Consider the following 24,338-nt stretch of genomic DNA (forward strand, 5'->3'; position numbering starts at 1 on the left):
CTCTCCACCCCGTGCTTGGTAGTAAAACATAGCACTGTCGAGAACATCCTTGATGTGGGTGTAATCCTTTTTGTGAATGTTCTTCGATGAGTATCGGGGGTAGAGGATGATGAGGACGGTGCCGCCGCTGCGCAAAATAAGTACACCTCAAATTAATTAGCCTCCAACATGCATATGAATGACTTACACGAGATGATAAGGCACGAGAATCGCCTCCTTGTCCTTATTGGCGAGCATGAAACTGACGATGTATTCCCTCGCATATTCGTAGTGCTTTGGGCAGACTCCCAAGAAGCCCTCGTGCATGTAGTATGGGTCAGCTACACAGATATGAGGTATCTGCTCAACCCCGATGATGTAGTTCATGTGCAAGGCATAAAGGCGGACAAACGTAAAATCCAGCTTCTTCACATGAAACATGTCGAATATGTAATCGAATCAAAGGAAGAACTTATCCACGGGGAAGCAGTCGACATATGACATTTGTCATGGAACGTTAACCACGTAGAGTGGGTATCCTGGATCTTTCAAGGGGATGAGGCCTTTCTCTATCCGCAGCACATCGTCATGAAGTCTCCTTAGATCGCCGAATCTGGACCCTAGCGCTCTTGCAGGTAGGATTAGTTGACCGGGGATATGCCATTTATCCGCATCGGGGATATCTATATGGTCCTGAAGCCGAGGCTGCTGAGGCGGCTGGATCATAGAATCAACTTTTTTACCTTTCCTCGCTCTCTTCGTAGACTTCTTTACTACCGGAAGGTCGTCCATAATACGTTCAGCCTCCGGAGATGGCAATTCAGGCACCGACTCATGACGCTCAAACTCTGAGTAGGCGCCCGTATAGACATACTATTGAGTGCCATCGTCATCCTCATCCTCATCCATGGCGACGTCATCAGCGACTAATGGAGCCTCCTCCTTACCCCATCCGCTATCACCCAACCCGACACCCGACGCTAATTGGGTAGGTGGGGTGTTGATGTTCATACCTTGCTAAGGCTGCGTGCTCGTGGGTGTGCTCCCGGCCGCCTCCAGACGAAGCAGACTCTTTGGCCACAACAGGACCCACCCATTGCAACAATCACCAAGCCACCACGGAGTCTCGTCGTCATCCCCCACTAGTATTAGAGGAGGAAAATTCTCGTGGCCCGGTTTGACACTGGCCACGGAAACCTTGAAGACGTTCGGGGGGATCGACCGGCCGTGGAACAATGGTTCCTTCGGCTCCATTATCGTCTCCTTCCCCAGGTCCAGCTTCTGGTCGCTGATGGTGTACAATATGGTGCACGGGGTTTCGTCGGCCTGCAAAGAAAAGTCTGCGACGTGAGACATCCAAAATGCAACGAAAACGAGAGATTGTACATTTATTGAAGGGGGCCGGTGTGACAGATACCATGAGGGTGTCGAGCTCAGCCAAAGACGAAGCACCGCTGAGCACGTCCGGTGCCGGAGCCGGTGCGGGAGCAGGTGTGGGAGCCGGTGCGGGAGTAGGTGCGGGAGCAGGTGCTGGTGCAACGCTAGTCGAGCTGCTCCCCAAGAAGTCAGCAAGGGGAAAGTCCGCTGCATTTTTTCTGGATTTTGCTTGGTCCAAGTGAAAACGGCCGGAACCAAGGAAGTAGATATATCTGCAACCACCTGTTTTGCGGCAGCTACCATTGTTGCGACTGTCTGAGATGATTTCTTCTCAACCGCAATCTCAACCTTCTTGTCGATATATTCTTCAGTTAACCTTCGTCTTTCCTTTTTCTCCTCCGAGGTCTCACGGTAGTACTTCTTCCACGTGGCGCCATCTCCGACACCGTGCACGCGTCCATACGACGGTCGAGTATCCACCGGGAGTCATTTCAATATGTTCAACGCCCGGTTGAATGGAGTGTCCCACTTGGGCCTCGCCAATTCCTCAGACGGCGAGTTGCTTTCAGCCGCAATCCTGTGCTTCTCTCTTTGCAAAGGCACAAGGATCATTTACAAATATGACTAATGTGTGCAGTCGAATTTATCAGAAACTAAAATTACCAGCAGTCTCATGAACTCCATCGTGACCGGGTTTGTCTCGTAAACCTTCTTCACTATTTCCCAACGGTGCCGGGCCCTGAGGATGTCACGCTCCTGCGGGACGGTGAACTCCGCCAAGGGGTCTGGGATGTCGAGACTCGCGGCTTCCGCGTCGTCCTTGGCCCATTTGGACCTCTTTCCGCCGTAACCACGGCTTCCGAGGTGGTGGCTCCCAATGTTCCTCTCTTGAAGCCCCTTCATGTACTTAGACTTTTTTTGGCAGCTTCGGCCTTGCAAGCCTCCTTGAATATTTTAAACTGCTCTTCCGTGATTGTAGGATTATCCTTTACAATCTCGGAGTAGGGTTCCTTGTCGATGATCCTTGCTTTCACCCTTGTTTTCCAGGCGTCCAACGTGTCGCTAAACTTGGTCATGGCGTGTTTGTTTATCTTCTTCATTGCCGGGTCCTTATCTGGATCTTCATAATCCTTTTCATTCCGGCCAGGGAACAAGAATATCTGGTGAAACTTCTTTAGGAGGGAGGGCCTCATATTATCTATCTTCTGTAGTTTCTCATCGTTGATGGTGGCGGTTGTCCATACGATGCAGCCAATTTGATTGCCGTAGCATGAGCGCGCTTCCTCGGGCGCCTTTGGCTGAAAATTGCCATCGTCCACCTCCGTGACCACCAGTCTAGTAGTCCTGAGTTTGTTAGGAAGTCGTTGCCTCTTTGCTTTCGGTTCTACACCGGCTCCGCTCCCCGAGGCAGCACCGGTCTCAGTCTCAGCGCCGGTCTCGATGCTGGTCTGAGTCTCAGCGCCGGTCTCAGTCTCAGCACCGGTCTACGTGTCGTTTCAGTCCCTGATGCCACTGGTGGGCCCAGCAACAACACTGGTTGATCGTCGGCAAGGCTCAAAAATTCGTCTGCCGCCCGGTAGACGTCGTCGCAATCACCAGAACCCTGTCCGTCATCATTGCTAGCCATGTTTCCTATGATTAAATCTAGTCAATTAATTCTAGACCTAATAAAATGAATAATGACATAAAAAAGGCCTATTGTTTTGCAGGAATGTTGACTCCTTCCTGGTGCGGCAAATCCCTGGCACTCGCTATGTCCTAGTTTGTAGCACAAGTCATGCCAAAATTCATGGAAAATTTCGGCATGACCTTTGCTAAAAAGTGGACAAACCGAGAACCTGAAATTTGCCAGAACAGAAATGAATCAACATTCCGGCAAAACATAGGCCACTCAGCTTCATTCCCTGGAAACGGTGTTCAAATATCCCTCTTCGACACTGCAACACATGTCCAAATATACACGAGAAACCACATGTCCAAATTTCACAAGCTAATTCAAAAACAAAGTGTAGAAGAAAATTCATGTAACTACTAATAGAACAAAATTCAGTTAACTACTAATTTCATTCATTTAGGTTATTCATTTCACTTCACCTAATTAACCTACTGTACCACTACTACTAGCAGCACTACTAACCTAATTAACCTAGCAAAACTCTACTGCCCTAACTGAAAAACATCTAATTAACATCTACTAGTACCACTACTGCCCTAACCTAATTAACATCTACTAGTATCACTATATACTATACAAGCAGCATCTACCCTAATTAAACCCTACTTCCCTAACTAACTTTTGCTGTAAACCAAATTTTTTTCTCTAAACTAATTTTTGCTCTAACATCTACTACTTAACATCCTTTGCTCTAAACTAAATTTTTTGCTATTAACTAACTTTTGCTCTACTAATTTTTGCTCTAAAATGCAGAGAGAGAGGAGTGGGGGGGAGGGGTGGGAGAGTGGAGAGACGGTGGCGGGGAGGTGCTCGATGATGGAGGCAGTGGCGGAGAGGGCGGGCTCGGGCATGGGCAACGGCGGTCCTGGGCAGGCTCGGGCGGCGGTGAGGTGGAGGGCGGTGACGGTGAGGTCGAGGGCGGCCTCGAGCGGCGGCTGTGAGGCTGAGGGCGGCCTCGGGCGGCAGCGGTGAGGATGACGGCGGCCTCAGGGGGAGACGGTGAGGTTGCGGGCCTCCACACCAGCAGGAGACGGCGGCGAAGTAGGGCGACGGCGAATTGGGGAGACGGCGGCGAGGGCGAGGGATTTGGGGAAGAAGTGGTGGCCGGGGGGAGGGAAACCGCTGTTTAAGTGAAACGTAACGGTAGCACGTTCCTGAAAACGCGCTATAGCTAAGTTAGCTACAGCGCGTTTCCTGAAACGCGCTACTGCTATTCCTTACACATAAACACGCTTTTCTACTTGTTTATTTTTCCCTTTTTTCATTTATTTTTCTTTACATTTTTTTTTCTTTCTCCTTTTTCTATTTCTTTCATTTTCATTTACTTTTCTACTTGTTTTTCATTTTATTTTATTTTTGTTAGCAGTAGCGCCTTACACATAAACACGCTGCTACAACAAAATTAGCGGCAGCGCTGTTTCTAAAAGAGCGATACTACTATGTGTAGCCGATCGGCTTAGTGGTGGGAATTTTTGTAGTAGCGCTTTTACAGCAGGACGCGCTACTGCTATGTATGTATCTGTAGTGCGGTTTTTTCGCTCGCACTACTGCTGTCTAGCAGTAGCGCCCTTTTTAACACGCGCTACTGCTAAAGTTCTTTGTATACGCTTTTCCCTAGTAGTGTCAATTCAAATGATATAATGTTGTATGCTCTAGGAAAACATACACCATCAATCATTAGTTGAAAGGTGTGCCCGAAATATGACCTTAGACAGCAAGATCAATGTTAGAGTGACGATTCAATAACCAATGGTCTAAGAGCAAACTTTTGATCATTAACTTCAAAGCAATAGGGTTGCTAGAAGTATAGAACTCAAACAACATCGTTAGCATATTGGTATCTTGGTTAAAAATAACACGGGGACTAAGGAAGAATGGTGATGGTGAGAAGTATCATCGTACCGAGAATTTCTAAGAGGTGGAGCAATCTCCACAACATTCTCCACTGAAAAGACAGTAATACTTCGAGGCAGAACACAACACTAGCTGGAGAGCAAGTTGTATTCATAATGTGGACAAGTTCGCGATGAAAGGAAGTCAAGGGTGTAGTCGATGATAATACAAATCATCGAGTGCAAGGAGGTTATTTCTCATCATGAACACGGTTAACATCTCAGAAGAAGTCAAAGTGTTAAAGGTGATCCGACACATTTGCCGGGAGGTTTCAAGAGGATGCAATCAAACAACAACGGCAACAAGCAAGGGAATGATGAAGTGGCAAGTTATAGGATCAATATATAAGATGCAAGCTTGGAACCAAAGTTGCCTTTCAAGACAAGCAACATGACGTTGAAAGCTTGACGTAAGTCGTGCTCACACACTAAAGAATTCGTGCACCAGAGAAGGATGAGGTAGCACAGTGAAAGATGGCAAGACCAGGATGCAGCCGATAGTCTAGGAATGACCATATTGGATTCAGAATTTCCCAGTAAAAATACTAGGGGTATTTGATTTGTAGTGTGGAATAATTTCACTAGTCGGTGTCCTCGACTGACAACAACCAGAACCCATAGTGTGATTACGACAAGGAAAGACATTACTTCAACAAAGTTAGTAAGATGTGGTGCAATGGCAAGACATCTTCAAGATACCACGGGGTAATACTCGAAGGTAGAACATGATAGAAGTAGAATCGGGTCATTGACCTGTGACAGTAGATACTTCAACCTTGCCAAAAATAGACGAGGCACTGGAATGAATTCCCATCAGATATATCAGATCAGGACAGCATGGTCGGAACCTTAACTGTAAGGAATCAATTCAAGAATACCGAAAGAATCATACAACTGGATAATCATTTTACAAGAAGCTTCCGAGACGGTCTACATCATTTTCATGGGTATGAACACAAAGTTCAAGGTCGACTCCCACTTCTTTAATGCATATCCTTTCATTCATCTCTCGTTTTTATAAAACTGCGGTGTTGAAATTTTATTTGGTAGAACACCGAAAGAGTTCTCACGGATTAGGGGAAGGCATAGGTTCAACCCATCGGGCATCTTAGTAACATATACCACAGGTTTCAAAAGTAAATACACAAGCTCGAAAGCAGAGCATGGTTGGCCAAGCAGAGGATACAATTTACCAAAGGCATTATGTATCAGGGGAAGAACTCACAAGCTGATTGAATATGAAGGACACTGTCGGATAAAATCCAACAATGGATCGGGCGATCCACAACGAAGCTGATGTGAGTATCAGTACTCACTCAGACGAAGAAAACAATGCAGAGGCATCAGATTCAAGAATCACCTTATTAGTCTGGTGCTTAAATAGAAAGAAATTATGGTTTCCAAAATGAAGGATGAGAAGCAGACACTCTGATCAAGGATGGATAAGTTGAAAACTCTTAGTTGGGCAATCAATAAAGGTTTGAATTGCCGAGAACCAACTCATTTCTAGAATGACGCCTGAGCCGAAAAGATAATTTTAAAAAGGATAACATGATGACTGCGTGCGTACGCGCACATTGAATCAATAGGCTCAAAATGACTAAGACAAGGGATGTTAACGAGGACCACTAGTCATATGGAATTAATAATAATGCAAGCAGGCAAGAGTTTCAAGAGTAACAGGCTGCAGAGGATTTTTGAAAAATCGAAAAGTATTCCGAAGAATTTTGTGAGACACATGAACAATTGAGAAGAACGGATCCTCGATAAATGTGAGAAAAAAAACCGTAAGGGTTTTCATGCGAAATAAAACTGCAAGACAGTAAACTCAAAGGATTCTCGGGACAACAGAGAATAGCTCGAGGCATCTTGTAACAACAAGAGCGACGAGAAATGATCATGAGAATGACAAGTGCATGCATATATCCATAGGGATATATTGGTGACAGTGAATTGCAAAGGCGATGAGCACAAGGGTCTCGGGAAAATATCGAGGGATATCCTCAGAATCTTCTGACGAAGCAGGTGATCTTCCGGAATGAGGGCTCTCCGGGAGAAATAGTTACGAGAACCTAGAGTTAGAGTTAGCAAAATCATTTAACCCGAATAGAAGAGAGATCAGAGTCCCAGAGCATAGACAGGGAGTAAAAGACGTGGGCCCGTATGGCACACAACCATGTTAGAGAAAGTTTTGTAGTGACTAGACTCGACTTCGGCCAAGGAATGTGGACGGGGATTCCTACAGCAGTCGGCTCTGATACCAACTTGTGACGCCCCCGATTCAATCGTACACTAATCATGCATGCAAATGTGTATGGTCAAGATGAGGGACTCACGGGAAGATATCACAACACAACTCTAAAAATAAAATAAGTCACACAAGCATCATATTACAACCAGGGGCCTCGAAGGCTCGAATACAAGTGCTCGACACAAATGAGTCAGCGGAAGCAACAATATCTGAGTACAGACATAAGTTAAACAAGTTGCCATAAGATGGCTAGCACAAACTGGGATACATATCGAAAGAGGCGCAGGCCTCCTGCCTGGGATCCTTTTAAACTACTCCTGGTCGTCGTCGGCTGCCTGCACGTAGTAGTAGGCACCTCCAGTGTAGTAGGAGTCATCATCGACGGTGACGTCTGGATCCTGGGCTCCAACGTCTGGTTGCGGCATCCGAGAAGAAAAGGAAAGAGGGGGAAAAGAAGGAGCAAAGCAACCGTGAGTACTCATCCAAAGTATTCGGAAGCAAGGATCTACACTACATATGCATGGGTATATGTGTAAAGAGACAATATCGATGGACTAAACTGCAGAATGCCAGAATAAGAGGGGGATAGCTAGTCCTATCGAAGACTACGCTTCTGGCAGCCTCCGTCTTGCAGCATGTAGAAGAGAGTAGATCGAAGTCCTCCAAGTAGCATCGCATAGCATAATCCTACCCGGCGATCCTCCCCTCATCGCCCTGTGGGAAAGCGATCAACGGGTTATCTCTGGAACTTATCTGGGTGTGTTTTATTAAGTATCCAGTTCTAGTTGTCATAATACTAGTAGAGAAGAGGGCTTTGGTCCATCCTGGGTTAGCCCATTAGTCCCGGTTCAATCTAGAACCGGGACTAATGGGGGCATTAGTCCCGGTGTGTGCGCCCAGGGGCCACGTGGGCCATTTGTCCCGGTTCGTCTGGACCTTTTAGTCCCGGTTGGTGCCACGAACCGGGACTAAAGGTGGTCCAGACCGGGACTAAAAGGACCGGGACTAAAAGGTCCAGACGAACCGAGACTAAAGGAAATTTTACTCACGCCGTCGTTTCTTTTCTCAAGGACTCCTCGTTCTTCCTCCAGTCCATTAATAGCAAGGGATCCATTAACAATAAGGAATGCTGACCGTTAGGGAGTCGTCGTTATTCAGGAACTGCGTTCCTCGACCCATGGTACCGTACCGGGTTCATCGTACCCAAACGGGTTGGATCGCGTCCCCGCTATAAAAAATCGTTCGAGAGATGTATACCCTCGTTGTACCCTATTTTTTTCAGCCACCGACTCTCATTCCTCGTTCCTGTTCCTCGTTCCCACCATACCGGAAACATGGCAACTATGGTCCGTACGCCTGCTACCTGTTAGACCTGGTTTAGGCCGTCTCAGGTGGAAGAACTAGGGGAGAAGGGCATGGAGAGCGTGCCCGGGATAATCAGAGATAAGGCAGAGGGCGAGGACACATAGGGAAGCCTTGCAGGGAAGAGAAGCAAGCTCGAGCTGTAGGTTACAATCTGATCCTGGGAAGAGCTGATTTTGGTGAAGCTAGGGTTCTACGTCCATGGTGAATTCTGCAAACACCACAGGGTCGTCCAACCAAGGGGAAAGGAGCAGGCCTGTGTCAATCGTTTCCAAGTATGTATTCATTTTCCTGTAATCTCTGTGCTGATCACCAACCTATGTAGATGATCTTGATTGCTCTCTGAACACACTTTGAATATTCTAGATCTGTGTGCCTACTCTGTGTTGCCCACCAACATATGTACGTGATCTTGATTGCTCTCTGATCTCACTTCGAATATTCTGGATCTGCGTGGCATAGCCAACCATCATGCCTTTTAGAATTACAGAACTTATGCGGAATTGATTCAGAAGTTATTTTGTCTGGAACAAAAGGCACTCAAATGATGCTACTCCCTTTTGATATGAGAAAATGGAAACTCCCTCAGTAAGAGGTACCCACTCCTCTCTCATGCCGTCAAGGGACTGCATACTCTTGCTATTCTCACCTGCAGCCCGCCCCACTTAGGCACTTAGTCCAATGATAAGTCGATGCAGGTCTTTCGATCCACAATAACAAACCAGCGAGTAATGCATGCTACTATTTCTTATTATCTTCTATAAACTCTAAATTTAATTCTCCCCGCAAAAAAACTCTAATTTAATGCACACTATATTAATGCAAAAATATGCAACCTCGATTCAGTTTTGTTTCATCAAGATCCTCTATTCTTTCCCCTACTTTATCGTGGTCTGCACATAAAAGAATGGTTGGTATGATCCTTTCTATTCACGTGTTGTATGTTTATATGCTTAACTTGATCAATTGTTCTTCATACTTTTGCAGTTTACTGATGGCTGAGTCTGTAGGATGATTCCGTTGTATTGCCAGAAATTTTTTCCAACATTATGCTATATCTGAATTATTGTTATTGAAGTGTCCTAACTTCATCATTTGTTTAGTCAAGCGGCATCATTGTGCATATATGTGGAATTGGGCTTAATGTTTCCCATTAAGTTATAAATTGTTACAAGAATTTTGTTTTGATCAAAGTAGACAGTATTAGAACCAAACGTTTACCAACGTCATTGATTTCGGTTATCAACAAAAGGCATGCATACACTTAGCTATATTGTAGCCATCTATATATATCCGTTAGACTGTTTCCTTTCAAATATTTGACGTGTTTGTAGGAGCGGCTAATCCAGAGATGAGTTGGTGACAGTACATAATTGAGAGAATTGCATGACTGCCTCACCATTTTGATAGCCTTCCATGGTCTACGTTTTATGAGCAGAACTTCTTTGGTTAATCTCTGACCCTTTCTAGATGTAAGGACAAATAGTTAAACAATGGCCATTAGATATTGGTGTACTATTTAGAAAAGGCCACTAAAGATTACTGCACCATTTGAAAATGAAAATTTTGAATCTTTCATGCAGTTCGCGCATTTATATGACCCAAGTACTGATGATGTCGGTCAGTGCATTCGTTGAGTTTTTCTACTTTTCTTAATTGAACATATCAGTTTTGTCTCATAAGGAACATACCCAGATTGCAATCTCATTGCTAAAGAAATGCATTGCTCCAACTCCAGTTAGCCATCGCACAGCGGAGCTAATTAGGTGTCTTTCCAGGTTTAGAATATTCTAAAAGAATTGTACTTGCACATCTATGTGTTCTGACAGTATGTGAAGCTCAAGTAGAACCGTATAACCAGTCTAAAGATAATATATTTCTAAACACTGCAAGTCACTCCAAATTGTCTCTTTCTTTGAATGCTTGACCTAGCCAAGTTTTGTTTTATTTTCAGGTCTCATTCCCTTTTGTTTGTCCTACATGAGCACATCTATGTGGTGAGGACGCGAGGTTCAATTAAGAAAAAAATAGGATCCAGTTTCTTTGATGATGCAGTGTATAATTGATTATCATGCATGTTTCCATCACCACCAATTATAATGGTAGCTTTGGTTATCCCCCAAGCCTGAAAGAGGAAGTGTTAATTTTCTTTAGATGAAGAATGTCACAAACATTTAAATTTCATTGCAAAACTGATAACATTTACTAACGATTTTTTTTCCATTCTAGCACCGTGTAAGTGTTTGGGAGTTGGAATATATTTTCACATAGGATCTCGGCTGCAAATGATTACATAGGAGCTCCTTTAGTATTTGGCCGTTTAGAGGATTTAGCTTTTATTATTAGGGTAGTACTACGATAAGTTAGCAGCGGTGTTTTTCGGAGGTAACATTATACCTCATGCTAACATATAACGCTACTGTTGAAAGGTGCTAATGTAGAGAACTCTACAAATTAGTGAATGCCTAGATTTTTTTGACCTATTTTTGTTACTCAAGGAGAGAGAGATAGAGAGTAATAAGAAAAAGAAGAGGTCATTGCTCGCCCGGTTTCGTCCAGTATTTAGTAGATTCGTCAAGGATCGAATCAAAGTAGAGCGAGCAATTCATCTACAATTTGGAGCAGAACAAAGGGGATCCATCAATAGAAAATTTCAGGCTCGCTATGATGTAAATGCGCAGCCAGCTTTCAGGTGATGAAATTCAGTTCTAATTTTGTTCTCATTTGACTGTGTAGTTTTTGTAACTGACCTGCGTCTTCTTGCATGTAATTAAGGCTCACACACCAATCACATACAGCTGTCATTATAAGATGTTATGAAATTTATTGCCTGACTAGCTTATCTGTGTTTCCTTGTGCATATCTCTGCAGAAAATTTTCAGGTTGTTGCTTCATATCATAGAGGCTTGCGTCGTGCAGAGGCACCGGTGGCGGCCTAGATCCATGTGTAATACATATGGTATGTAAATTTATGCCACACAACAATGGAAATGTCAATTTCAAATACGCAATATGCATGTTTGGATGATAATTGTTTAAAGAGCTTGCATGGGATGCAGGTATGTGGTGGTGTTGATGGTGGGCAGGGATTGTTTGGATGCAGCTTGCAGCTGTGCCGCGAGGTGGGTGGTGGAAGGGCATGTGATTTTTTCCCCGTTGCAATGCACGGGCATTTTTGCTAGTACGACAAAAATATGTTTTATCATGAATCTAATGCTACTAATTTGATGGCATAAATGTTGGTCTATTACTATATAAATACGGTCTAACGTAAAAAATTGACTTTTCAACAAAGTTGGAAGTACATTTTTTCAAGGACGGAAGGGTACCCCTTGTATGCCCGCGGATACATGCATACAGTGTCGGAGGACGTTCGGACATCCTCATTTTCTCCCGACATATTGATTTGGTTTGGGAATTTGCAAATGTTTGCACACATGCATTTCTTTTAGAACCGTTTGCACACATGCATATGAGAGAGAGTGAGTGGGCCGGTTTTGATGTACGGGTTATATGGTCACATTCGGACATCCCCATTTCCTCCTCACATATGGATTTCCAGCCGGATCCGATGTACATGTTGTATGGTCACATTTGGACACCCCCATTTCCTCCTCACATATGAACTGTGTCCGGACAAAGAGGAAGGTTTTCAGAATCTCGGTTGGTTAGGCTTTTTTTCCTCTTTCCTGTCCGGGCTGTCCGCTCAGACATATGAAGAGTGCCTTGGTTGGATGGAGATGCTCTTATAGATATGCGTAATGATGCTACTTCTCGTCCCCCGTCCTGATAATCATGATGTTTCCTTTCTATGACACCAAGTCAGGACCTTCCCGTGCTAGTCTCTGTGATTTCTAAACGGCATGATAATTTTGCACACGCTTACACAAGATATAATTTTAGATAGGTTTTATTGCAGCAAGGAACACTGATTCAAGTTTGCAGACCATATGGCAAGTTCTGCGACACTAAAGACGCTTATCCATGGAACAGAACATGACGAACAACAACAATCCATGTAAACACAACAACAACAATCCGTTCGGTAAATAGAATCGAGAATAGTCCTCCATGGCCTCAGGTGCAGCTTTCACCTCTCTTTAACCTGCTCCTAAGGCCTTCTCCAAACACCCACTTGATTTAAATTATAATGAACGCACTATGCTCGACTCACATTTTCTTGGGGTCCGAGCTTTCATTTTGGTAGCCTTGAAGAATTGTGCCGCAGACATTCATGGTGCGGGCATCTAATAGACTGTGGTTCCAGAGTTTAATCATAAGGAAACGCCAGCTCCTGTTCACCCAGCGAGAAATTGCAAGTCAAATAAACACCAAACAAAAAGGTGCCTTGCTAGGCGTTACAGATGATCACAAGCAGATACTACTCCCTCCGTCCCAAAATATAAGAGTGTTTTTCGACGCTAGTGTAGTGTAGTGTCAAAAACACTTATATTACGGGACAGAGGGAGTAGTTGACATCGATAGAACTATAGCTCAGCAACTTACCATAGTAGAGGAGGATTCTGTACAAGATGTTTTCCATGAAGCCGGGAGAATGCCTCACAGGCCCAAGGAATATGACCATCAGCTAGCACCCTGTAATTTAGCAATTCAGTACGAGAAATGGACATGGAGGGTTCCGTGGGTATCACTAGACCAAAATTTGTACCGCATAGGATGAACACAACTTGTCAAAACAAAGTTGTGATATCCTCTGCAGGAAAAAATATCATAGATGGTGGATACACATAGTCGAATCAAACTCAAACGAACATATTTTGTTCTGAAGGCAACAACAGAAAAAACGGAATGAAAACTTTCAATGGAGTATCATGTCGTATGAAAAAGTTCAAAAAAGAAGCATATATAGAAATAACCCATGCCCAACACGCAACAAACAGCCTTCCGACAATCATCAAAATGAGAATGACTGGAGAACAATGCATTCTGTGCAAGACGAAGACAAAATGGTACCCCCTTCTCACTGGAAACACCCCCAGCTTAACGCATCACAAAACACCTTTTAAAACAATATAAAATGATGAGGACTTGGTACTCGAAGAATTTTCATATCCAAAATTTCACAACAACTAAAATCATAAAAAAGAGATTTCCAATTAAGGAAGAACGCAAAAATAGTCCTGACCTTTGTTTCCGAACAAATGAATTCCACATATGCATAATAAGTTTCTCATGGTCTGTGACGTCAACAAAATCCTCAAGCATCTGCAACACAGAAATGTAATAACTTAAAAGGGGGAATAGTAGAAATAAATTTTTAGACAGAGACTGACTTGAGCTCACGTGCAGGCAACAGCATGAATATAAATTTTATGTTTCCGAACAAAGACGATGAAAAAAATATGACTGTATCTGACCCGTTTATCTTCAAAATCGGCGATGTCATCATCAACTTCATCTTCACTATCACGGTCCGAGAAAACTTGTTCCAGTGCCATTGGCTACAAGAAACGTAGTGAATTCGGGTCAAAGAAAAAAGAAACGTAGTAAATGCAGTCAAGCTAGATTTCAAATGTAGAAAAATAAACTGTAGATAATCCAAAGTCCAAGGTCATAATAACAAATAAATAGTATATAATACGTAAAATCCAATAAACAAAATATAATTAGGGGCAGTGCAATAACCAAACGATGAGCATCTGCATTAAAAGCAAGACAACGAAGACTGACGTACAGCCAAGCCCAACCATATAGTCTGACACTCAAACCAGACATCACGCTAGCAAGACTGGCAGTCTGGTATTTGTGTAAAATAAACACGCAAGCTCTTCCAGATCACCATATTTTATTTCAAGAGAAGCTAATCGTGAATGGAGAAGAGTATTACTGCACACCAACCTCTGAGGAGAAAGAACCTAACATTTTAGACCTCGGCTATAAATCAGCATCAAATTCAAATGCTAAGTTAGAGGTTGAACTGATTATTCCCCCGTACAAAATAACTAAAGACCAGGCACCCAGAAAACAAAATGTGGATACAAAATCCTAAGGCTAAACAAGAATTATGGAACTATCAACTATGCAAACAGGCAACAGAAATAGAACAATAAAGTTTAAAGAACATAGAACAATACAATGAGAGGATTTTTATTTTCCACACACCTGTGCCCTGTGAGAATGGAAAAACTGACATTTCTGCAGGAGTTGCCGGCTGCCAGACAGTATACAAAATAAAACAGTTAGTTTAACTTAACATTTTAAATCTTACAATGCATAATGTGATACCGGCAATGTAAACAGAAGGGCTACTTTCTGGGATCAGCTCGCTCCGCAGATAGTTTCCTTGTCTTCCCAAACTGTAGTACTGTGGGTGGTGAAAGATTGCTACCATGTAATGATTGAGCAGGATCAACAGAAGCACATGGTGCAGAAATATCTGGAAATTTTAGACAATGGAAATGGGATATGAGCACATGTAAGAAATAAACATTTGCTGCCGTAATCTGTTTCGCAGGAAACAACTTATCATGTTTGTAATATTCAGATATAACAGAAGAAAGTTGCAATAATCTTCACCTAAGGTAAGGATCTAAATGTTTCGGGTGTGTTATATTCAAAACAGCATGCAGAACTTCTCAATGCTGAAATTCTGTGTGCATGAAACAAAAAAGAACTAGCTCATTCTAAATTACCAAAAATCCAAATTCACCGGAAATTTTACTTGTTTGCCAAACTGTATGAATAAGTCAAGAAAAATATTTGGTTGACTAACAAAAAAGGAAAAGGAGATCACAAGATAAGAATGTACCATCTTCCTCCCTCTGCACAAAGTCATCTTCAGACACTGCCTGGGCGTCTTCAGGTGAATCTGAATCCATGATATGTGGATGTACATGGCTTATTTTCTCAGCTGTGGTTCCCAACATTCCCAACCTTCTACGCTTCTTAAACCTTGAGCTGATGCAACACAGTTTGGAAAATCAAACAGAGAACATAACAGTAGCACCTTGCAAAGTGATGAATAGCTTACGAGTAGGAAAATGTTTGATGTCTTGGATCAACTCCCTCAGCCACAAGCTGAAAATAACTGGGATTATTAGTTCCAAATATTAGAAACAAAATGCTTCAATTTAAATCAATTACTAATGATTCATGGATTTACTATGCCAAGCACGTAAAACTTATGCAAAACAGATTCTGCGAGGTATCCTGCACATTCGTCAAAGATTTTTGCAGAAAGCATGGGTTGATCATCACCAAGAGGCATAATATGTGCAGCTCATGGCCTTTGCATACAAGAAAGTAGGATGAAAAGCTAAGAACAAAACTGGGAATTTAATTAGCAGAAAACCAAGGGATATTCTTGTTATGTGGGGAATAAGCTATCGCTTATCAATGGAGCGCCAGCAAAGGTCACAAGACGGATACACCACAGCTGGTCTCGGTGCTAGAGTCTGACTTACACGAGTCATATTGATTCAGTCAATCCACCCAAGCTAATTGTTTGGTGCGGTTAGTCCCTCGATTAGTCAGGATTAACTCTTTTTATTCAAATTAGTTATACCCCAAGTCATATTGATTCAATGAGTCCACCCAAGCTAATTTTTTGGTTCGGTTAGTCAGGATTATTTATTCAAATTAGTTGTACTTGTTAGGAATCCTAGAGTTTTATTCAAATTAGTTGTACTCGTTAGGAATCCTAGATACAAGGATTATGTAAATGAATGGTGCTCCATTAGGGGTGCTCTCTGCACCACCCTCTCTCCTCCTATCCTTGCGCAGCTGCGCCTAGCGCTTCCAGCCCAAGACCTAGCCCAACCCACAAACAATACCCCAAACACCAACCTCACACTAAAGGGCAGCCCGGTGCATGTAGCTCCCGCTTGCGCAGGGTCCGGGTCCGACCACTTTGGGTCTATCGTTCGCAGCCTTTCCCTACATTTCTACAAGAGGCTGTATCCAGGACTCAAACCCGTGACCTCATGGTCACAAGGCAGCAGCTTTACCACTGCGCCAAGGCTCCCCTTCAAACACGAACCTCACACTCACGAGATAATACTCTCCTACAAAATTCATTCCATGAAATCAAGCCATATAACTTAGAACACTCGGTTCAAACAGCTAACTTGGAAGTTCTAGATCTCTGATTTACCTCGGTTCTCCAGACATCAGTCTTCAGACTAACATTAACAGCCTGGCATTCTTCAGATATCTGTTTGAGCATAATGAACAAATTACGATCAAAGTATGACAACAAGCAAATAAGATTTAGTGATGGAAATTTTGGAGGTTTACCAACCCAAAACTCAAAGTGGAATAGGTCATGTGATGAGTTCAAGTGACACCCCAAACCCTAGTACCACCAGAATCACAACATTAGAGATTTTCCGTAAGAAAGTGGGCACAAAGATTGTTCCCCAAAAAATAGAAAGGTCGTGCAGAAAGCAAACACAATCCAAATTTCATCACAAAGAACATCAAGACATTAGTGGTGCAGTGAGAATAAAATGTTTGGTTTTACCTAACTGTAGCAGGTGAAATGATCCACCAGCCAATAGTGGCAAAGTGAGATTTGAATAAATACAACGCAAATGGAACTTTGCATCAAACTTTACCTTGTAGCTTCGACATTTTACCAAGCAGAAGGGGCAAGCAAAATCTTCAGTGACTGGTAAGAAAAGACCAATATAAGAAACAAAATAAAACAAGAAGACCAGCATTTTCAGTAATTGCATCTTTTTTAACGGAGAATATATGACTTTTGTGTTTATGGTAATGACACAGAACTTGATTTTCACAACAAAAAAATGCACAATTCATAATTAATCAAATGGATATGGCTGATGTTGTAAAGAGTGAAATTTATAAGCCATTTCTTAAGTTAAAAACATAACAGTACATTAAAACCATTATACTTACCATTACCGAACTTAGCTCGTCAGCTTTAGTTCCAGGATCATATGCTAACCTAAAGCGTAACAGCGGAAAGTTCTCCACTAGGTTACTAGCTATGGCACCACAATTAGTGTGACAAAGTAATAAGATTACCACCATCAAACAAAAATAGCTATTATTCCAACATGTGTACCATGAAAGGGTCTTAGCAGAATATCTTTTAATAGTTCAATGCTGGTGAATCATTTATTCAGATATCTAACATATCTAGTTCATTACTTTTCACAGTCAGGTATAAGGAGAAAATGTGGAACACCTAGAAAAAATGTCAAACACATGATACAAACAAGTGTGAGTGGAAGTGTGGAACTAAAAAATACATGAACCCAAATGTGTGTGTAAGGGATAACCTTCAGTCTTTTGCATAGTATTGTTGTAGTACTTGAAGTTGAAAAGCACATTACCAGCTCTCAACCTGTGTGGAAAACAAAAAATATATATCTGCTCAATTGGTCATATTGAAACGCAAATGCATTTGTAGAGATGAAAGTAAAAGCAAAGTGTCACACTAAGACCTGGCCAGATAACAGGTGCTTCGGTTAGGCTAAGGTCACACAAGAGCACAACAAACCTGAACCGGTAGCCAAAACCTCACCACTAGGCACTAACAGAAATTTGATATACTGACTCCATTCCTTTACCCGCCCTTTGAGGCATCTAAATCTATATAGAAGGTACCAATACATGTTTGTGGAATCCACACAATTTGAACCATCCATCCAACTTTCACCTAATGATTCAGAATTTTAGTTGGACTTTCTCGGATTCGGCTTTAATTGCACAATAATCCTCTTAATAAACCTCCCATCTTATTTATTTTCCTCCTACTTTAAATGTAAGTGAAATCCTAATCCCTCCTCTGATTTCTCTTGTGTGCACTCACTCACTCTGCGTGCTCTTCTCTCAACAATGCTCTATGGGCAAGGTGACATATTTCCCCCCTCTTCTCCCCACGCACACATGCCCACTTCCCTCTCAATATTTGCCACCTTTGCGGCTCACCTGCCAATCGCCCCCACTGCGCTATCTATTGTGTGGCGCTGAGAACTTCTTTGTGTTTGCAATGTGTTCATTTCATTTTGCATTATGTCCCTATGACCAATGCCATCACTTTCTTCGACTATATCTCAGGAAAGCCACGAAAAGTAATATAATTGATCTGAAGGTATTTTCTATGGAAAATCTAGAATTATTATTTGACCATGACAAATCAGTATATATTTGTGTATATTAGCACCCAATTTAAAAGATAGACTCCATGCATTCTAAAACAACACCTAACAATTAGCCCGCTCAACTGTCACAGATGTCCAGTTTTCACCCTCAATATGAAACAGAACATTTAACAGCCTGTCAATGTTGGTGTTGCCACATTTGGTACATGCCATCCACACACACATAAAATGTTCTCAGCAAGCAGCAAGCTCAGCTGCGCTGACTGCAAAACAATGGCCATCTACTAAACCCTGTCAAAAACTCAAAATAGATATCTTCGAACTAAGCTTTCCAAGCAAGCGAATGCAATTACTCACGACTCTATTACAATAAATAGAGCTATAGATATGCAATTACATGTAGTAGTGTTACCTTACGATATGTGGTAATGATGAAGCTGGGACACCACTGTATGAGTAACTACTATATGGAGATTCAAACATGCCTTTTGCACCAGCTTCTTGAGCAGATATGCCTACTTGGAGTTGATATGAACCCTGCAACAATAATACAAATATCAAAGAAGCTACGAAAGTAAATAACAGAACATACTGCAGTAAGGTGCTGCCATCCTATATAGAAAATACTTACAACTTAAATGCGGAAACAATTATTAGATAAAAATAAAGTAACAGGGATAAACTTACTGTAGCATCAACCTTATGAGAGCAAAATGTCAAGCAACTGTCCTGCTCCATAAATTTTGACTGCATATATAACAAAAGGAAAGGCAAGTAGATCAACATATAGAGTCAAGTACGGGCATCTTTGGTTCAAGGCTAACTTTGTTTAAGCAATGTGTGGCTTACCGCAAAAGAGTGGCTGGCAAAATTAAAGCCACAAGTTTGGCAAAAGATTGTGTCTATGACACATGGGCCATATAGGTAGTTAAGTGTGTGGTAAAAACTGAGTATGTACCTCAAAAAACTGTGGCTTGCCTACGGTTAAGCGTGGCAAGTTGTGCAAAAGATTGTGTCTATGACACATGGGCCATATAGTAGTTAAGCGAGTGGCAAAAAAAGAGTATGTACCTAAAAAAACTGTGGCTTGCCTATGGTTAAGCATGGCAAGTTGTGCAAAAGATTGTGTCTATGACATATAGGCCATATAGGTAATTATGTGTGGCAAAAAACAAGTATGTACCTCAAAAAATTGTGGCTTGCCTATGGTTAAGCGTGGCAAGTTGTGACTGGGAACCAAACAACCCCTAAGATTGGCAAGTAGTTGCCACTACACTGCATATTTTCTCTCTTGATTTAACAATTTTCTATTAAAAACAAAAAAGATAGCGGATGAACTGAATGAAACACATTTGCAGAATCACTGGAATATCGATAAACTACAATTTCAACCTTTACTATTAATGTTGATATTATAATATGTTCAGTTATCTTGATGCAAATTGCACTGTTAATTTGATGATTTTCCATCTAAACTTCTGGAACGGGATGTGCTAATTAATTGCAAGCACTACAGCCTTCTAGATAGCAGAAGGTACATGGGGTAGATTGTCAAAATTTAACGTACAGGTGGCTAAGGTAATTTATTTAGTTGAAGCATGCTTCAGGTGCTGCAAAAGGATTTTGCTTCGTCCATCCTATGGTTAAATACTACAGAAAATTTGCAGTGCATACAATAGGAACATTAAAGCTTAAAACCATGAGCAAGTTGAATTGGCATACCTCTAAGAAACTTGGGCTCATACTAACTATAGAAGCCAACTCCACTGTATGTCCCAAATTTAAAGTTACACAATTCTCCAAAGACGAACCAAGTAGATCAATTGGTATTTTACCCCAGAAACATTTCGCTTCAAGCTCTGACAAAATGCATCACAAGATGATAGTAAATAACTGCACTCAACAACACTACAAATTATAAGTGGTTTCTGAGATTCAATGTGTTCTTTACACTTTATTTCAGAATGCACATGTGCAAATACTAGCCAGTATGGGTGACTGACAATAACTATACCCCAAAAGGAGATAAAATAATCTAAACTAATGGCATACATGGCCTAGTAGCCCCTTGTCAAAAACCGATAATGCAATGTTTAAAGATACTTTTCATTTGATTCTCCTAACCACAGTAAAGTCGGTAAACATAGCTAGATCTTGCTCACCTAAACTTTGTTAAGTAGTTATCCATGGATTAAAGGAATGTTTGTTAACTATTTTTATTTCCAATGACTGTAATACTAATCTTCCATGCAAGAGATGGTCTGGTAAGTTGCTATTAGCTGTGAGATAGGTGGTTGCAAGGGTTGGGTTGGTTTGGCCAAGAATATTAGGCGTGAACTAGCTTAGCATACTGGGAGATAAACATAGTTTGATCACTGGTCTTCATTCTTGTCAAGAATTGGGCATTTGAGAACGCAATTGTATCTTCCACCACATGATAAGCAATAATAACTAGCTAGTGGTAGCTCAAGCTGTGTGGCACACATTTTGTGTGGCTATCTAAATGTCTTACTTGCTACTCCCTCTGTAAACTAATATAAGAGTGTTTAGATCACTACTTTAGTGATCTAAATGCTCTTATATTAGTTTATGGAGGGAGTAAGTTTTAACATATTGTGTTAAACAACGGTAAGCATGCGCTTATTCTAGTAACTGTTTAGTATTTTTTTCACAAAATAACAACCACAAACTTACTTTGGAGAGCAGAGCCTTCCACATGGTCCACAGAGCAATTATTTTCACCAAGATTTTCCCCAACTTGCCCTTCCGAAACTAAAAAGAGAACCAAATGTGATGGTGGTGAAGAAATGTAAACCCATAAACATCACATATGAAGCACATCATACCATAGCTGATAAGGATAATGTCAAGGTTGCAAGCTCGAGAGGTTGATATATTCTTGATGTCTGGAATTATGAATGTAGCTTTGGTACGACCTTTATTACCAAATTCACTAAAAGCTGTAAGCAAACAAGCCCGACTGAATCGATATATCGTAGAATGCTGCAGAAAATTATGCATTAATGAGATAAGAGATCATTTGGTAAAAAAATGTTGCATGTGTGGAACTTAAAAAAGGCAGACTTACCCCTTCAAGCGAAATATTACTGCTAGGTGTAGCCAACAGAACATAAAGAGGAAAGATATTCTGTTCCGGCAACTCAGTATTTGTACTTCGAGATAGTGATACCGTTATCTGAATCCTACATCCATAGCACAGACACTGATCGGTATTTACACGATGAATAGACAATTAAATCCAAAAATGGCTAGTACATAGTTTAACAGACATTACACGTGAGAACTTAATCACTTGGGCCTTGTTTGGCCAAGCTACCGTTTCAGCTTCTACTAGGGTGTGTTTGTGGTGGTTTCGAGCTATTGGGCGGACGAATTTGTTGAGAGCCATGAGAAAAGCTAGTGAATTGTTAAAGCCCGGGCACACCGTAAACTAAAGTACTTCACTTTGCTCTACGAAGAACCATACTTTTTTCACGAATACCAAGAGCCATACTTGAATAAATATCATGTGTATAGTACACACACTAAAGTTCCATAGATCACAAATGTACCAAATGTGTAATACAATATATAGTACCACCTATGTTTCAAATACCAGGCGTATTAAGTTTCAGTAGAACAAACATTTGACCAGGAATTAAACTATTACTATGTAACAATTGTGATACAAAAACATAACCACAAATTTGTGCTTTAGAAGATGAGTCTAATGATATCAATTTCAGTCCACAAAATTCTACTTTAGAAGATGGGTCTAATGTAATGCTCATGCTAGGATCACACTGTGCGTGAGTGTGTGACCCCTCCGACATGACCTATCTGGAAAAATATCCTAACCCTAACACAGAGCGCCTCACTCATGTTTATCGCATGTAGGAAAACCCCTGGCAAGATCCCAGTCATGCCATGTCACCACCAGTATGCTGTTCTTTTGCCTGCCATACCCCGGTTCGATTGGACTAAAATTGATCCGCTTTGCCAAATTAAGGGAGGCAGATGCATGATTTGCAAGGTGGCATGCCTAAGTGTTTCCACTTGCCAAGTTTATCGACTTCTGATGCATTTCTCTTCTACTTTTTATGATCATGTATGTGCTAACTGTTGCATAGCCAACCTAGGCAATGGCATTCGGAAGGGAAATTATCGATCCAATTAGTTTCCAAATGACTAAATAAGCATTAAGAAAAACGAAAAAAAAATCATACTACGTTCTTCAAATTATTGGGTGGAGTAGGATCTACTGTTTGATACTACTGTGTTCAGAGCATTTCCAATTTGATTCAACTGTAATCGTAACAACCTTATGTATGCGGTTCCAATAGAGCTAGAGGAATCAGCAAAGTACATAATAGTGAAGTATCTGCAATTCGCAAATACTCCCTCTGTCTCAAAATAAGTGTCTCAACTTTGTACTAGCTCTAGCACAAATTTGTACTAAGCTCAAGACACTTATTTTGGGACGGAGGGAGTAAAAAATAGTGAAGTGCCCGCTATGTAAAAAAGAAAATACGTTTTGAAACAGGACAGTCCTTTGTTTTTCTCGACATATTGGATTTGGATCACAACAATTCCGAGTGTCAGCATGTTCTGCAGTAGAGTCAAAATGTGTACCTCTTTTTTTGGCTTGCATGTATCTTGTAATGAAGGCATCTTTGCATAAAAGCGGGCTGTAAAAGTCATTGAGAGATCATTGGTATCTCAAATCACTTGCACATGATGGTTATGTGATAAACACATGTGATTCATGTCAAATGAGGCTGCAAAATTAAGATGGAACTTACATTTCTAATGGCTCGCCGCTGAATGATATTGTATAGCTCAACTGGCTTGCAGTACAACGCGAAACTTTCTTCAGCAGCAAGCTGCTCATCTGGAGATAATCGAGCTCTCAGCTGTTGCTGGCGCATCTGGTCTGCAGACTGAGGGTAACTGAATTCACACTCAGCGTCCCTGCATGTATGCAACACCAACATTAAAAGAAGAAGATACATTCATCTCATCTCACTATTAAGAACAAGAAAACCATCTACCATATATACAAGAGTGCATATCTGCAAAGCAGCTGAACAGTTACAGAATAACTAAGCTACTTTTCAGATTCTGGATACAACCAAGGTGGGCCACACAGATTTCCAGTGATTAATTCTTAGAAATAAAAATGGCCAATTACTAGTTTCCAGGTGCAACCAGCGGACATAGGTTACCAACCAGGGATGAGTCAATAGACAATACTCATTTATTAATTTCCAAATGCAACCAAGGTAAGCTCTGAATATACTCACACATTAATTCTTGGAAGTAGGCACTTACAGTGAAAAGAACTTCACTATCCCACAAAGCATCCAACACACACAGAGACCACAGTGCAGTATCCAACTGCGATTCTAACATTGTACCTATTCTTTTTTCCCAAATGCTGGGTGACGCGCGCGCGCTATCCAGCCCGCTGGAGCGGCCGCAGGACAACCGTTCATCTCGCACGAGATGACGACACGTGGTGGGTTGACTGACCAGGTGGGATAGGCAGAGACGATTTTTGTCGCTTCCCCGTTCCCCTCCCTCACTCTCCTCCCGCACGGCGACAGGGCGAGATAAATCGATTCATATGCGAGCGTCGCCGGCGACCGACGAGAAGTGGCGGAGCGGCGGACCGGCGAAGCGAGCGCCACATCGGGGGGAGGTGGTCACCA

The 24,338-nt window shown here is 41.9% G+C and overlaps 1 protein-coding gene across 1 annotated transcript; it reads right to left on the reverse strand.

Moving 5' to 3' along the window:
- Positions 1 to 12,430: 12,430 nt before the first annotated feature.
- LOC119306724 (polycomb group protein EMF2B-like) lies at positions 12,431 to 23,596 on the reverse strand. Its single transcript, XM_037582868.1, has 20 exons — positions 23,430 to 23,596; positions 23,260 to 23,315; positions 21,716 to 21,830; positions 21,474 to 21,630; positions 21,322 to 21,399; positions 20,350 to 20,486; positions 19,315 to 19,374; positions 19,040 to 19,164; positions 17,803 to 17,867; positions 17,113 to 17,165; positions 16,797 to 16,850; positions 16,650 to 16,709; positions 15,528 to 15,574; positions 15,306 to 15,454; positions 14,807 to 14,933; positions 14,660 to 14,708; positions 13,915 to 13,998; positions 13,683 to 13,762; positions 13,043 to 13,132; positions 12,431 to 12,830 (listed from the first exon to the last, which is right to left on the reverse strand). Exons 1-20 carry the CDS (start codon positions 23,553 to 23,555, stop codon positions 12,707 to 12,709), a joined length of 1,836 nt encoding a protein of 611 aa, XP_037438765.1. The 5' UTR covers positions 23,556 to 23,596; the 3' UTR covers positions 12,431 to 12,706.
- Between the last annotated feature and the right edge of the window lie 742 nt (positions 23,597 to 24,338).

Source organism: Triticum dicoccoides, chromosome 5B (assembly GCF_002162155.2).
Source record: "Triticum dicoccoides isolate Atlit2015 ecotype Zavitan chromosome 5B, WEW_v2.0, whole genome shotgun sequence".
Lineage (NCBI taxonomy): Eukaryota > Viridiplantae > Streptophyta > Magnoliopsida > Poales > Poaceae > Triticum > Triticum dicoccoides.

What these genes read in the sequence shown, in the direction of transcription:
- LOC119306724 (XM_037582868.1), bottom strand. Translation starts at nt 23,555, where the DNA reads ATGCGCCAGCAACAGCTGAGAGCTCGATTATCTCCAGATGAGCAGCTT. An exon ending in GGAAGGCTCTGCTCTCCAAA is followed by an intron (nt 20,487 to 21,321) that starts GTAAGTTTGTGG and finishes GCATTTTGTCAG; the next exon opens with AGCTTGAAGCGAAATGTTTC. An exon ending in GAGCGAGCTGATCCCAGAAA is followed by an intron (nt 14,709 to 14,806) that starts GTAGCCCTTCTG and finishes ACTGTCTGGCAG; the next exon opens with CCGGCAACTCCTGCAGAAAT.